This window comes from Micromys minutus (assembly GCF_963924665.1).
Source record: "Micromys minutus genome assembly, chromosome: 1".
Lineage (NCBI taxonomy): Eukaryota > Metazoa > Chordata > Mammalia > Rodentia > Muridae > Micromys > Micromys minutus.
The window spans coordinates 12,608,321-12,623,987 of NC_137969.1; the positions used below are offsets into that span (position 1 = coordinate 12,608,321).

A 15,667-nucleotide genomic window follows, 5' to 3' on the forward strand; every position below is an offset into this window, starting at 1 on the left:
CTTGCTGACAGAGCCATCACTGAAGTGGATGTGAGCAGTCACAGTATGTTGGCTGGCTCTTTATTCACTGAAGTAGGTGACTAGTGATGTTTCCTGAATAATAATGGGCCTGGCACGGGGCATTCTTCTCTAATGGACAGCAGCTCATTTGCTGTTTTATCAAGACCCACTTTCAGAGCCCGTGACTTTGCCGCAAGGCTCTCTTCTGTTTCTTCTTGCAGCTCCATGGCGTGCTGTTTCCACATGGCACATGTTTAATTTTGTGACTTGTGACAATTTGAAAAACAGAACAATGTGTACTCCCACTGAGATACACAGAATGCTCCAAGATGAACTGAGAGGAGCTGATTTGCAAGGAACACTACCCTGTCATAGGAATCTTCTTGGACTCTCCTGGGCTCTTCCTCTTTTGAAAAGAGGCCAACAGACATTGTTTTCCATTTTAAAGAGGAATGGGGGGGGGGCAAGTAAATACATCACTGAGTTATTTATACTCGGATGTTGCCTTCTCTGACACATCAAATAAGGAAAAAAATGCCTCTAAATGCAATTAAAAGAAAGATATGTTGAATAATACTCAAACCTTAAAAATCTCTCACCCCTAAATTTACGAATTTCAGGAGTTACAACATAGAAGCTTCAATTTATATCTTTCTTATCACATTTTGAGCAGGTGAATGAGATTTGCCTTCAAGTTAAATTTAGGGTTAACTCTGATATGAGGATTGTTCGTAGTCAGTATACCACATGCCTAGGGTGTTGAGGGGTAAACGCTTAACTTCATGAGCTACTGTGCGGTTCCCTCACATTTCGGTGCCGGTTCCAGAGGCTTGGGTGAAATGGCTCTGAAACATTAAGCACACCACCTTATCGCTGATACTAAATTTTATATTGTTATATCTAGTAGTTTTGCTTAATTCAAATAGGCTGACAATTTTATTTTCTTTTTTAAAAAAGATTTGTTTATTTATTCTATAGAAGTACACGGTAGCTGTCCTCAGACACACCAGAAGAGGGCAATAGATCTCATTTAAAGACTGTTGTGAGGTACCATGTAGTTACAGGGAATTGAACTCAGAACCTCTGGAAGAGCAGTCAGTGTTCTTAACCACTGAGCCATCTCTCCAGCACTAATTTTGTTTTCTAACTCTTGCTTTCACTTTCTAATTTTCTGATATTTAAAATTTATCTTCCTAATTTTTTTTGTGTGTGTGTTTTTCTGAGAATTAGATTCGGCAATATTATTTCCTTACATATTCTCCAGTCCTGTCTCATAGAGGCTATGTGCTATTGGCATTTCTTGGTTATACTACAGACCTGGGCTGGGAAGTGAAACAGACAGTCTGTTCTGAGAGTTTCTGCACACAATTATGTGCAGGTTACTGACCGACTGTCCAGAGAATATAAAATTCTACATGCTCATAAAGTTGGTGCATGCATATTCTAGTTAGCCACCACATAACTGAAATCAACTTCCCACAGCAGAACCTTCATCTAAAGGACCGTACAAGATTGGATGATGACAAGAGAAATCCATCTGTGAAGGATTGTGCATAAATGAAGCAGCCCTGAGAGAGACAGCTTTCTTTACAGTAGAACATACCAACTGGATAGTCAGTACCAGTTGGTCAGTCCTGAAAACATATAGGCTGAGCAGCTTGTCCTTAGAAATACATGTTTGTACCCATATTCACAGGAAAACAGTTAACGAAAAAGAGAGTTCAAGAACCTGAAAGAGAGGATGGAGAAATATTTAGGGAGTCTTCGAGGGAAGAAAGGGAAGAGGGAAATATATACATTTCTATCGTCACTGTATGAGCCATCAAATTTATTTGCATCCTGCCGACAAATGTTCTTGTCTCAATTTTTATCCTGGATATTTTAATAGAAAAATTTTGATATTTCTATTGCAATTTTACTTTTCAATCATAATAATATGTAATGTATTTTCATGTGTTTATTACCCATATTTTGGTTTTGGTGAAAAAATGTTTGCTTAGTTTCTGCTCACATTTGAATTGGACTTTGTATGTTTATGTTACTTAGTTTTAGAGTTCTCAGTATATTGTGGATTCTAATTTTTGTCAGGGAAGTGCATATAGTAAATATTTAATTATGCTCTGTAGCTTGTCTTTTATCTTCTAATGAAAATCTTTGATAATGGAAGTGTTAAATTTGATGTTACCCAGTTTTCAGTTTCTCCTTTTAAAAGTCACATATCTGTAGTCAGGATACAGCTTCTTTGCCTAGTTACTGAAGAGATTCCTCAGATTTTTTTTATTAAAATCTTGTTTTTTTATTGCTTTTAAAATCAGAATTACATCTGCTATTGCATACTGTGTGGACCTCTCTATCTTGTTCTGGCTGATCTTCAATATGAAATCCTTTCATTTACCTTCCACAGTGATTAAATTTAAGGCATACACCATGATGCCTGTCTTTCTGAAACTTCCATAGCTTTCCATTTTACACTGAAGTTTATGATTGATTGTGACCTATACTTTTGATCAAGACATAGGAACTTGATCTAGGTCCATTTTCATATGGATGTGGACTTCTGTGGTGTAGTTAATGGATGATTTTTATTCCATTAAACTTTTTCAAAAACTCTGTTGTTCATAAACAAATGGCTTTAATGGGTTTTCTTTTGTATTGGTAAGCATCTTGCCTTAAGTCCCATGAGGTGAGCTATGTATGGTTTTATAAAATAAGTTTTCCAAATAATCAAAGACATCCAATTTTATTTTACAGTAATTTAATTTATATAAATATATCTTCAGTAATATTCTTTGATGCATGTGCGTGTGTGTGTTTTCTTACATCTAGGTACATATGGGAAAAAGTGACTCCAAGCGTGATTGTGTGAAAGTGGTGATTAGAAGAATATTAGGTTTAAAAGAAGAGAGTTCAATCAATGGTAATAGAACTCTCAGAGAAATGTAGGCATTAAAGATATGGTCGTATTGATAAAAATGTGGGTCTGTGTATAAAGATGGTAAGCTAGACACCACAGTTTGCTCTCTACCCCACAAGAGGATAAAATGGCACATTTTTACTTCACAAATCAAGAAGAAAGAGGCTCCCCCAAGATCTGAAGATGTAGGTGCTGATCCCAAGCCTTCTAATCTATACAACAGACAGAAATAAATGTGTTCCATAAGTCACCTGTTCTCCCTCATATCTAATATTGATAGCAAGTTGAATAATACCTAGACTCTTATACACTTGACATCTAGAGGCTTTATAATAAATGCCACTTTCATGAATACTTAAAGATGAACAAATTAATTAAAAATACTGTTCACTTTAGAGCAAATTTGAGATTTTCTAACTTAAAAAAAGGTTCAAATTAGAACCTGTAGTTTTCTCAACTTTAAAAATGCCCTGAGTTCTTAATCTCAATGTTTCCTTTTATTTTTAAAATTTTGATTGACACATGAGTTCATATATTTTTAGGATATGATATAACCTGGATATGTTACATTAGATCATCCAGTTAATATGCATTTACTGTGATTCTACTTATTAATTTTGATAGAAGCATTTTGAATGAACTTGTAGCAGTTTTGAAATAGAAGCAAGCGTCAATGTCTTTGGTTAGCATATGACATAAAACGGAAATAAAATATTTTTCTAGTTAACTGAACTTTGGGCTTTGATCACGATTTCCCATTGTGCAACCCCCAACCCTCATCCTCTTCTACCCAAGATTTCACTGTTTGTGTGCACAAGTCAGACACACCTAAATGTGATGCAAAGTAAAGACACACAGTAGTGGCTTTTCTTTTCTTTGTTTATTGGTGATAATATCCTTCACTTTCATCCATATTGTCACAAGTAACAAATTTTCCTTATTTTTTAAGGTTGAACTTTTATTTATTTATTTATTTCGGATACATTTTTTAAGGTTGTAATTAAGTACTTGTGGGTATATACATACACACACACACATATATGTAACAATAATATAGGAAAAGAGGCTATTAATTTGAGGGGATAGGAGAGAGACTAGGAAGGGCTGTAGGGAGGAAAGGGGGATGTGATACAGTTCTGTTTTAATTAAAATATATTCTTTTTTGGTTGTTGAACTTCACATAGTCTGTGAGTTTTTTCTGGGGTGTTCAGAGCTTTCTGGAGTTAGTATCCCATTATCAGTGACTACATATTATGTCTGTTCCTTTGTGACTGGATTTTCTCACTCAGGATGATATTCTCTAGATGCATCCATTTTCTTAAGAATTTCATTAAGTTATTGTTTCTGATAGCTGAGTAGTACTCCATTGTGTAAATGTACCACAATTTTGTATCCATTCATCTACTGAAAGACATCTGGGTTCTTTCCAGCTTCTGTCTATTATAAATAGGGCTGATATGAACATTGTGGTGCATGTATCTTTGTTGTGTGTTGGAGCATCTCTGCGGTAAATGCCCAGAAGTGGAATAGCTGGTTCTTCAGGTAGTACTATGTCCATTTTTCTGAGGAACTGCCAGACTGATTACCAGAGTGGTTGTATCAGTTTGCAACCCCACCAGCAGTGGAGAAGTGTTCCTCTTTCTCCGAAACCTTGCTAGCATCTGTTGTCATCTGAGTTTTGGATCTCGGCCAATCTGACTGGTGTGAGGTGGAATCTCAGGGTTGTTTTGATTTGCATTTCCCTGATGGCTAATGATGTTGAGCACTTTCTTAGATGTTTCTCAGCCATTCGATATTTCTCGATTGACAATTTTTTGTTTAAGTCTGTACCCCATTTTTTAATAGGGTTGTTTAATTCTCTGGTGTCTAGCTTTTTGAGTTCTTTGTATACCTTGGATATTAGGTCTCTATCAGATGTGGGGTTTCATATGTGTCAGATTTTACCCATTGATGAACACTTAAGTTTCTTTTATATCTATTATAAACTGGGCTACAATGTCTACATAGGTAGCAATCTTTTTAGGATTTATTATTTTAGTATTTTTTTTAATGTAGGCCTTTATATGATTTTGACAAAGGTACAGTAACACATAATTCAGGAAAGACATTTTCTTCCACAAAAGATTACTCTAGGTACTTGTGCACAACAGCAAAACTTGACCCTCATTTTATGATTGAAAATAAATGAGAGACTAAACTTGAGACATCGAACGAAAATATCTTAGAGGGAAATGTATAAGAAAAATAATAAGAGTTTGGTCAAGGTGACAATTTCCTATACAGGTTTTCAAAACTGGAGATAAAAGGACCAAAAAATAGTAAACTAAAGATTTTTGGTAAACCAAAAGAAACAGTTAAGAGTAGAGAGAGAAAGTCCATAGATTGGGAGAAAATATGTAGAGAGACTGTATACCCCAATGCAAACAATTTGTAGAGCGCGAGAACAAGAAAGCATTCCAATCAAAATTGAGAAACTCTATGGAATAAACATTTCTTAAAAATGGGGCATATGATCCAACCAACTTGTGAAAAGTTGCCCAGTATCACTAGTGACAAGAAAAGTGCAAATTGGAGTCACAGGTGTCATACTGCAAAATTGATAAAATGGCTATTAGCAAGATGAGAGACAATAAATCTCGGTGAGGATTTGGAGGAGAGGGAACATTATCAGACACTTTAGGAACAAAAAAGACATGTGAAGTTTTCTAACACCCTGAACATCAAACCGCCATGTGCATTTTAATTGTATTTGATAGCATTTCAACAGCTCAGTGAGCGTGCCCACTAATTTTTTAAATCCCAGCTGAGTCACCCTTAATATTCTTTCTTCTATGCCCTTAGTAAATGCACCAAACCCCAGGAATTCTGTTTCCTTGTATATCCAGAAACAAATCACCTGTATTCCCACTGCAAGGTGTGCATGCCTCTGTCATTTCTCTCCTGGACCAGAGCCTCCCTATCTCTCAGGTATTTCCTCTTTTTCCTCTAGACCCATTGGAGGTCATCGTTGTCTAGCAGAAAGATGACACAGCTTTCCAGTTCAGTGACAGGTCTGGAACACTGTTGCCACTGTCTTACTCTCAGGATAACCTCAGAGGAGTCGCTCCTGAGTTGGTGCACTTCAGCAAACAAGTGGGTCTTGCCTTCTTTTAAAGATGCTGATCAAATGCCCACTTTAGCATCCTTGCCCCAAGCTGTTCTTTTTTTCTCAGAAGCTCTCAAGAGTTCATGGTGATTGCCTTTTCTCTTTCATATACGAAGCTCCCCACCCCTTTTATTTATGCCTTCCCTCTATTGCTACTCTAATGAACCAGTTATCATGGTCTTGTTGAAATATCTAGATACCTAGTTCTGCTGAGGTATAGGTACCATAGAATCAACGTCGTCACCTTTTTTACTACCATGTGCTCACTGTATGAAACTATGTCTGTTAAGCTGCTCAGTATAGACCCATTAGATAAATGCACAAATGCACTGTGGCTAATATCATCTATGTTGCATCCTTTTTAACCCTCCACCTAAAGTATATCATACACCTAAAACTACAACTTGATAGATAAATATCATTATTCAGTTAGGCATATCATATACATTGTATGTCAGTGTATTTATCTTTCCTGTGCCAAACATTGTCAGAGCTGCCATATGTATGGGATAAAAAATGTTAACATGTAGATTTGTTTTAAACAAGTTCCTCTGACTTAACAAAAACAATCCTCAAAAGTATATGATTCTTCACTAACCCATTTCGGTGGGTACATCATGAAGACTGTGGAACCTGAAGGGAAAGTTGTAGAGTACATGAGTTTTCACTTAAATGACTTTAAGACTGAGATTTCAAGCTTTCTTGTTTTACAAGAACATCACTTCATGCATAGCATTATTGAAAAAAAAAAATTACTAGTTCCAAAGAGAACTGTTCGATGTTTCAAAAATAGGGGTAGTGAGCCCTTTAAAATAAGGAGTTTGAATTTACTTTATGTTCTAAATATCAAAGAGCCAAAATTTGTATTTATACAGAGCCAGTAACAACAAATAAAAACCCCGGAGTATTAATTAAGAATATAAAGCAACCGGAGAAACTACCCAAAGCCCCAAAGACTTCTGAAATAATGACACTTTCAGAGATGCATCTGGTTTCCAGGCATTTATCACAAACTGCCTGTGTAGATTCATTCTAAGTGCCTCAGTGCCTTGTACAAATCTCGAGCCCTGGAGATTGGAAATAACAAGATGTACCTGCCTTTTAAGAAGAAGAAACCGAGGCAGTTCCTGCTCTTAGCACAACGCGGCAAGATAGCTTTGGGGTACGTTAGCCTGGGGACAGTGTACAGAGCTCCACAATTGTGGTTTCCAAGTTAGGATGTTGAGAAAGCAGACAAGGACTTCTGGTTCCCAGATACCTGAGCCCAAACAGTGCTAAAATAGTAACATATTTGGGGTATCAGACTGCTTTCTACTTCGGAGCCAGGGGTTAGAACATATCGCGGTGTGGCACAGCAGTATTTCTCTACTCTGGTAAATCCTCAAATCTGAGGAGAGTCAGCTTCTGTCTCGGCTCTCTGAATATGATCATCACTGTGTACAGGAACAGTCTCAGGTTTGGCTACAGGCAGTCTCTTTCCAATCTCTCCCTAGGACTCTGAGATTCCTCCCCAGCAGGTCTGATTGTTTAGCAGGATCTTTTATTGCTTTCCAAAGGGCTTTCGCCCCAGTGACCTGTCATCTGTTTGCTCACCTGCTTACGTGCTGATTCATTGATGAGCTGGCATCGCAAGCCCCGCCTCCCTAGGCATGGTCCGCGAGGTCGCAGTTGCTTCAGGAGAGAGGATGCTGAGAAGCACCAAAGCTGGGTTACTACAAGTGTGAAGCAGCATCTTATCTGTTGCCACAGAAGAACTTGGTGACCGTCCTGAGAGGCAGCTCTTTCTCAGTGCCCTGTTACTCTCGCGTCTGCCCTGGCTGCTATACCTTCTGATCCAGGCACCCACAGCTAATTCCCCAGGAGTTGTAAGGCAGCCTGATACATAAACTGAGACAGAAGTTTACCCCCAGAAGCTGCCTTTTTTTTCTTCTTTTTTTTTTTCCTTTTCCCTTTTCTATTGGCAAAGACTTCTGACTCTCCTCAGAGGAATACCTTGTTGCTTAAGATGAGTGGCTGTAGAAAACGGTGTAAACGTGAAATATTGAAATTTGCCCAGTACCTTCTCAGGCTATTAACAGGTTCTCTTCATACAGGTAATGAATTTTTTTTTTTAAATCAAAGCTGGCAGAGTATGATAACGGAGTTGACTCAGTGTAGAAAATGCTCACCATTTCTTTGTTGTGCTTTCTTTTTCTAATGCTGTTAATAAAATGCATTCTGGTTTGCTGACATTCCTTCTCCTAGAGACATGTGCAGAGCAGCTCTGAAGTGGGGGGTAGAACTGGGTTGTCTGAATGTATCTTTTATGTCCTCCAGGCAGCATCACTGTTAGCTGTGTCTCAGTCTAAGGAACTGTGTCTGTGATTAAAAAGAAAAAGGGGGGAAAGGACGCAATTGTGTGAAAAAGATTCCCTTCCTTTGCTTGCTGCAGTTTCTGGGAAAAGCATAAAGGCTGGCCACCCTGCAAGCAAGTGAAAGATTCTCTCCAACTCTTTGATCATTATAATCCATGGACTGTTTGCAGTATCTGATCTTGTTGCACAGCAGTGAAGGAGTTAAGGATGTTTCGTTGAGAATTCCGAGGTCCTTGGCAAATGTGAGCAAAATGTGCCAGCAGCTGAAGGGTGACATGTGTCCAGGTCCTTGATGTTTGTTTCACTGTGGTGAATTTCAATGTTTAAACCTCGACAGCATTGAATTAGAAACTCTATTTTCAGTCTATGTGCTAAGAGCAAGAAAGGAGTTTTAAGTGGTTACAAAATGATGAGAATTTACCAATAGCTTTGCTACCCATGTAATTCTTGAGTGTTGACATTAACTTAGAGACAGGCAGGACCAAAATTACCTTCCACTGATGACAAACATTGTTAATGGACTATCAAAGTTACGAGAAAACAAAGCTGTGTTAATATTATACTACACCTGAGTTCTAGCTGCAAGGAACTATTGGGAATGTAGTGGTTCTCAAATCTGAGTAATAAGGGAAAAGAAACAGATAAACAGACGGTGGAATGCAAGGATTAGAGATAAACTTGAGACTTATTTTTATCTCAAGAAGACATGGTGTATTTATTAGCACACTTTGATATGTGATGACATTGACAATATGAAAGGGGAGAAGTATTCTGAGAGAATAACTGGAAATCAGAAGGTACCACTAACTGTCCCCGGATATTAAGAGGATTCTTCCCAGCCTCCTGCTCACGCCCTGTTAATATGCTCATCCTAAGCAGTGCACAGCGTGGTGTATCTTGATTACTTGTGGTACAGTTACGGACACTCTGTGCCCAACTTTTCCAAGTTAATTCTACTTCTATCCAGTCCTCAGATTTATAGTATAAATACTTACTTGGATCAATATGCCTTTATGAGTACTTAATTTATTTGAGTTTTGCTTTCTGCTAAGGATGGATGGTGTGTCATTTGAGATACGGTTTTGGTCACTGATGCTCAATACATGATGCTTGATTTTGGTATGAAGTTAGAAAAATCGCATTTAAAAAAGTCTCCATATGGTCTAATAGCTTTATCTATGTTTTTGAGGTTAAATGCTGTCTGGTATCCTGTTTGTTTATTTTGTTTGTTAAACAATTTTCTTGAACTTTTGAATTCAAAGACCTTCATGGGGATGGCAATAGTTTTGAAGTTGTAAAGCATAAACATTAATGCTGAATAGAGTCAGCACACAGGTTGTCTGGTGACAATGTGGGTAGCTTGTATAGGAGCAGTATTTTAAAACTTATTCATTGCACATTTAGAAGTCAGTGTAGGTGGGAGCTGTTTCCCTGTTCTGCAGCAAGGAGGCCAAGGTGCTGAGGTGGGAAAGGGTGGTTGGGAGAGGGAGCATCTTCAGAGAGGCAATGGGAGGGGGAGGGGAGGAGGGGACTGTGGGAAAGGTATAACATCTGAAATGTAAATGCAGAGAATATCCAATAATAAAAAGTTGGAAAAAAAGAGAGAAGTAGGAGCCAAACATTATTATTAGATATTAAGAGAGATTGATTGGTGTCCTCAGGAATGTACCTATGGCAATTGGGTTCTTGTGAAATTTTTGTTTTCTCTTCTGGTGTGGTAATAACAAATTTGAAACTAAGCTGAATTCTTCACAACTGTTCAGAATTCTGCTTGCAAGTGCCAACCTGTGCATTTACCAGTCGCTGTGATGATATACTTTGTTCATATTGCGGATTCTAATGTAAAATTCATTAGAACACTTTTGGGTCCCTGAGCTAGTAATTAATTCGGAAGTTGGAAGCAGGGTTGAATCAGTTTAAAGTTTTTGCTTTAAGGTTAGATATGCAAGAGGTTGCTAATTGGATCCTGAATTATCAGCATATGTCTTTGTAGTTAGCAAAAATTCGGAATGATATGAACATGGGCTGATTGACCTTTCCTTTACTAATCAAAGCTCTTACACTTACTTCCTCAATCGGAATTATCTGAGATGTTGTAACATTCTTTTCACATTAAACAAGTTAATTCTGAAACGAAACACCAAGTTTGTATTTTCTGGCTGGCGCATCTCATTTTTTAATGAAATATATAGAGAGAATTTATTGCAAAGCTATATAAACAAGAATAGTTTTTGACATACCTTATTAGTGATGTCATCAGCAAGATGGAAACAATTTCCTTAGCTGCCAACTTTTCATATGTTTGACAGTGCCTCGGATTATGCATGTATAGATACATAAGTATACACATGAATAAATAATGTTTTAAAATAAATTTAAGTGAGAGACTAGAGATTAAATTGTAACTTTATTTTTCAGTTAAGATAACATGTGCATACTTTCCAAAACTTTCTTAATTACATTCCTTTACATATTAAACCACTTCTCAAAGAGTGGGTTTCGAACTCAGGTGGGCTGCCACATGAACAAAGTAAATTCCAGCCCTGGCTGAGTTGCAAAATGAAATCTAAATGAAAAAATGGATTAGAAGTAAAACAGTATTGCCAAAACATATACGTTGTTCTTATTTGAAAATATAAAAACTTTAAGATATTCTTTGTATTAATTCTGAATCATAGAAATTGGAGAGCAAGAGATACAAGCCTATGGCACCTCAGACTCACTATTATGATTTAGTGCAGGGTCAATTGTCTTACTTTCCTATCAATTTGAATCTTGTTCCTTGAAATGCTACATCAGATCTAATTCTGGGTGGGCTCATGATACACAGCCTCTCTGGAAATCTCAGTGAATGGAGACGGGTTATGGAGATGACTTTATAGTTATCTGATGCCTCAACTGATGGATAATTTGCACATCAGCACTCTACTTTATGACTTGTGCAATTACAAAGATGGGCACTATATGCATCAGCTTTTGAGCGGCTTCGTTTTTAGTTTTGTAACACAGTATGGCTATTTAAAAATGATGTGTATTTGAAGGTTATTTGGAACATATTTCCTCAAATTTTCTATATCATGTTCTTAAGAAGCAAGACCTAGGTACCTTTTTCCATTAGGAAAAATTTCTATAACATAAGTTTGAAATAGATGTTGCCTAGTGCTTGGTTGTAGGATTCAGGTTTGCAAACTACAGTTGTGGTAAAGTTCAATCCTTCACCTAAGGAAAGCAAAAATAATTTCAGCAGAAAACTCTAAGAAGCTTTGAGTTGTTGTTTAACTAATGCATTTAAGCAATTCAGATTTAATGAAAAGTACATTATTAAAAGCTAAAGTAAGAATTCATCCCGTCCTGTAGACAACTTTAGCCTGGGGATAGGGAATAAGAAAGGATGGGAAGGAGAGAATAGACCCACAGATGTAGAGAGAACATACTTTGCTATCCAAATTGGAATAAAAGGACTTTTAAATCTTTTATAATACCATTTGGATCTTGTGGATCAGGCCCTCACAAGGCTAATCGTGTAAAGAGTTAAGTACCTTAATGTTACATTTAAAAGCATGAATAGAAAAATAAGAGCTATTAACAACACCTGAGAAATGTCAAAATTGCTTTCTGGCCTTGTGCCCATGTTTTCTATCCTCTTTCCCCACCTTCAGGATCATAAATTACATCATGATTTTTTTCCAGTCCCCAGTTTTCTGGATCCACTACGTTCTGCATCTGAAGACATCATGAAATTAGATATTGACAAACTTCTAAACCCATCTTGACAAAAATGATAGGACTTTCTATTTCTCAGGTCATGTGGTCAGGCAGTGAGAAAAAAAATCTATTAATAATCTCATGATCTGTTAGTTCTAAAATCCATGCTATTTGTTATTTTGTTTTACTTTGAAATTAATCTCTTTGAGTTTGTGATTAAAATCCTTGTAGTCGATGTTGTCTTCATTATTTAAATGCATGCAAAATGGTACCTTTGTTTTTATTATGAATTATTAAATCTGTTATCATTTGTGATATTGCTATTTCTTCTTTCTGGTTGTATGCATTTCTGTGTTCTTCTGCTCAAACTTACTCTGATACAAGAACTTAAAGGATGATATTTATACTCGTACATCCAGGAGTATCTGAAATATTATTTCTTTTTCAACCAAGAGTTTACATCTTAAACTGTGTGAGGGGAATTATTCTCCTGATTAACTTCTCATGCAGGAGTTTTGGAAGGAGCTCTTGTTCAAGTCTTTGCAAGTCTTCCTTTCTGCCAGTCTGATTAAGCATCCTTGATCACAGCAGAAGCAGCAGCTGTGTGTTTGAGGTACTCGTCCCTCTTTAACTTCACAAGGAAATCTTCATGTTAGTGCTGTCTTTCTCTTTATATTATCTAGTCTTTCTTCTATAATTAGGATAGCAGGTAAGCCTGGAGGGCTTAAATACTCTGTTTTACAGATGGAAAACTGTTTTTATCACCATGACAATTTGAGAGCGCTGGGAAGTCTGATCTCATAGTCTTAGACATGATTAATTTAAAGCTCTTTTGTGCACTAATTGACTAAATTAATCAATACGTCTCACAAGGTCTAAAGTGAAGAACTAAATACTCTCAAGAAGAGGTGCTTTTTTCTCTCCTGCTTATGGGAGCCAGGACTTCCACAGCACAGGTCTCAGTTCCCGGGGCCTCATTTCTCTATTTGGAGAAGCACGTGTGATCCCCAACATAAGACAAAACCACTGACATTATTGTTCAGGTAACATCATAAAGTGCATTAGTGATCCTTCTAGCTGGAGAGAGATCTTACATGCTGGAAAAGAAATCTTATAATGTGACTTTGAATATGGGAAGAATAGAAGAAGCAGAACAACACAGTGAAGTAAAAAATAAAATGGAGAAGCTTTTCCTGAAATCTGGAAAGGGAAACTAAAGAGAACTGTTGAGTAGGAGTGGAAATTCCTAACAGAGATGCCCCTCATCTGCAAAGGTGATCCAAGAAGGAAAGGTTCCAGTGCTGATCTCTTTATTTCTGATCCAAACTTTCCAGGTGACGTTGTCACTGTTATCAGCTCCTAGTTTCTGTGACATATACCCAAAGAGATAAACTTAAAAGAAAGTTTTAATTTGGCTCACCAGTTGGAGGTTTTGGTCTGTGCTATGTTGATTTCTTTGATTCAGGATCTCTAAAGTAAGGCAAAACATCAAGGCAGAAGCAGTTGGCATTCCAAAACTCCTCCACTTATTTCCTTGGGAGTGGGAGAGGGAAGAGGAAGAGTTGTACAATTTCTCTCCCAGGACATAGCTCAGTGACATAAATACTTTCTACTGGCTTGTACCTCTTAAATATTACACTTCTTCCCAAAACAACCAACGTGGGGACTAAAGCTGTAACATATGGGTATTTGAGGGCTATCCCAAGTCCACAGTGTAAAAATACCACAGCACTGATGCTGTCGGGAAAGCTACTCTAAGTTAGAGAAATATATTTCTGCTTGTATAAATTTGCTTTCAACCTAGAACCCCCACAGCAGTTTATCAAATTAGGACTCCTTTGCTTAACACAGCTAACAATGGCTATGCTATTCTCACTCTAAAGAGACAGTGCAAGGACCATATGCAAGCTGATCATTTCCCCAGAGATTCCTTAGATACCTTTTTATCAACCTCCACTATCATCTTTTATTTTTTTTTTCTACCAGAATTGACTGTTTTCAGAGAGAATATTACTGTAATCAGTCAAACTCAGTGATGCCTAAAGACAACATGATGTGTGTTTTGTAGCAGATGGTATCACAGCACTGAGATGTAGGTATGCTCTGTTTCTGCTGTGTAAATGTGTACACATTCCTTACTAATATGTATTTTCCCCCAGGTTATTCTGTAACCAGTGGACACCCATGTTTAATATGTCTCTGAGTTCCAAGAATTTGCCGTTTATTGTAGAAAGAATAGTAAAGTCCAGTTGACCATAGTAGAATTTATCATCATTGCTAGGATTTTTACAGTAGACACTAAATTCTTTTACAAGCTTATAGTTTTAAGACTTTTAGAGTATCTGTCTAATAACATGCCTTCTTCCTGCCTGAGAGTAATGTAGCAGAAATATCATGGTATTTCAAGATGTTTTTTTTTGGTGGAGACTGGCATCACCTCTGTGTTTTAAAAGGAGGGCAGTTACTACTCAGCAACTGATGAGCATTCGGCAATGTCTGAGCATCAGGTTTTTGTAGCTGTTTGACTTCAGAGAGCATGAGTCAAGGGAGAAGTGAATAAATAAATGCCCGTGATTGTGGGAAAAGGGTTGTACTAAGGCTGTGGTAGGTGAGACACCCAATCAAATGAGTCCATCACATGATTGCTTCTTTTATTATTATTAATAATAATAAAGGTTATATTTTATATATTACAAAATTACTAATAGTAAAGCTCCAATATTAGTTCTCTTTTCCTTCTATTTAAATTACATATATGTATACACATGCACACGTGTGTGCACATGTATGAATATGGCCATGTGCCTATTGTAGCTCATGTGCAGAAGTCACAGACCTCTCCTCTACTGTCACTTTTCAACTTTCACCTTAAGGTTGGTTCCTTCCTGCAGTTCCTGCAGCTGCCCTGTGCATTCCACACTTTCTGCATCATAAGTTGGTGGGTTGCCCTCTTCTCTCTGTCTCTCATAGTCATGGGAAGATTACAGATGTACACCAGCACATCTGGCTTTTCACATGGGTTCTGCGAATCGAGGTTAGCTTGTCAATTACTTTGCTAAGCTTTTACCTCAAGCTTTATCATAGCGTTAATGATAAGAATAGATTTCATTATGATAAGAAAAAGTTACATGTTAGATTCCAAAGACGTGTTTCAGGTAACAGTTCTCTGCTAAATCCTTAACTGTTGCAGTGTTTCAGCACACGCAGGGGATGTTGAGCAGCCTCTGGCTGAAATTCTAGCTTTGTCCCCTTCACACAGCTGGGCTAGCAGTCCACTGCTGTAGGCAGAGGCACCATTTGGCTTGGACAGAAAGATTTCTTATATATTTCTGTTGCTACAAAGCATTCAACAAGAACTTCCTTTTGATGATAGTATTTAATCTAGCACCTATAGGTTATCCTGCTAATATTTTTTTCAAATTAGAATTTTAGCAATGAAAAGTAAATATTAATCATGATTTTGTTTCTAGTAATTTGTAGTAAATGCAAAGAGTTGTATAAACAACTGCTGTTTTAAAATCCTTGTCTTTTTGATTTTAATAAAATCTA

The 15,667-nt window shown here is 37.2% G+C and overlaps 1 protein-coding gene across 3 annotated transcripts in view; it reads left to right on the forward strand.

Moving 5' to 3' along the window:
* Positions 1-15,667, forward strand: part of KCNIP4 (potassium voltage-gated channel interacting protein 4) — a gene marked incomplete at both ends in the record, with an annotated part of 1,073,131 nt that overhangs the window by 230,256 nt on the left and 827,208 nt on the right. The window contains one exon of one of the 3 annotated variants that reach the window (XM_080938595.1): positions 8,065-8,152. The exons of the other annotated variants lie outside the window; for them this stretch is intronic. Coding sequence (XP_080794721.1) covers positions 8,065-8,152 — 88 coding nt within the window. Of the gene's footprint in view, positions 1-8,064; positions 8,153-15,667 lie in introns of those variants that run through there. 3 annotated transcript variants of the gene reach the window in all.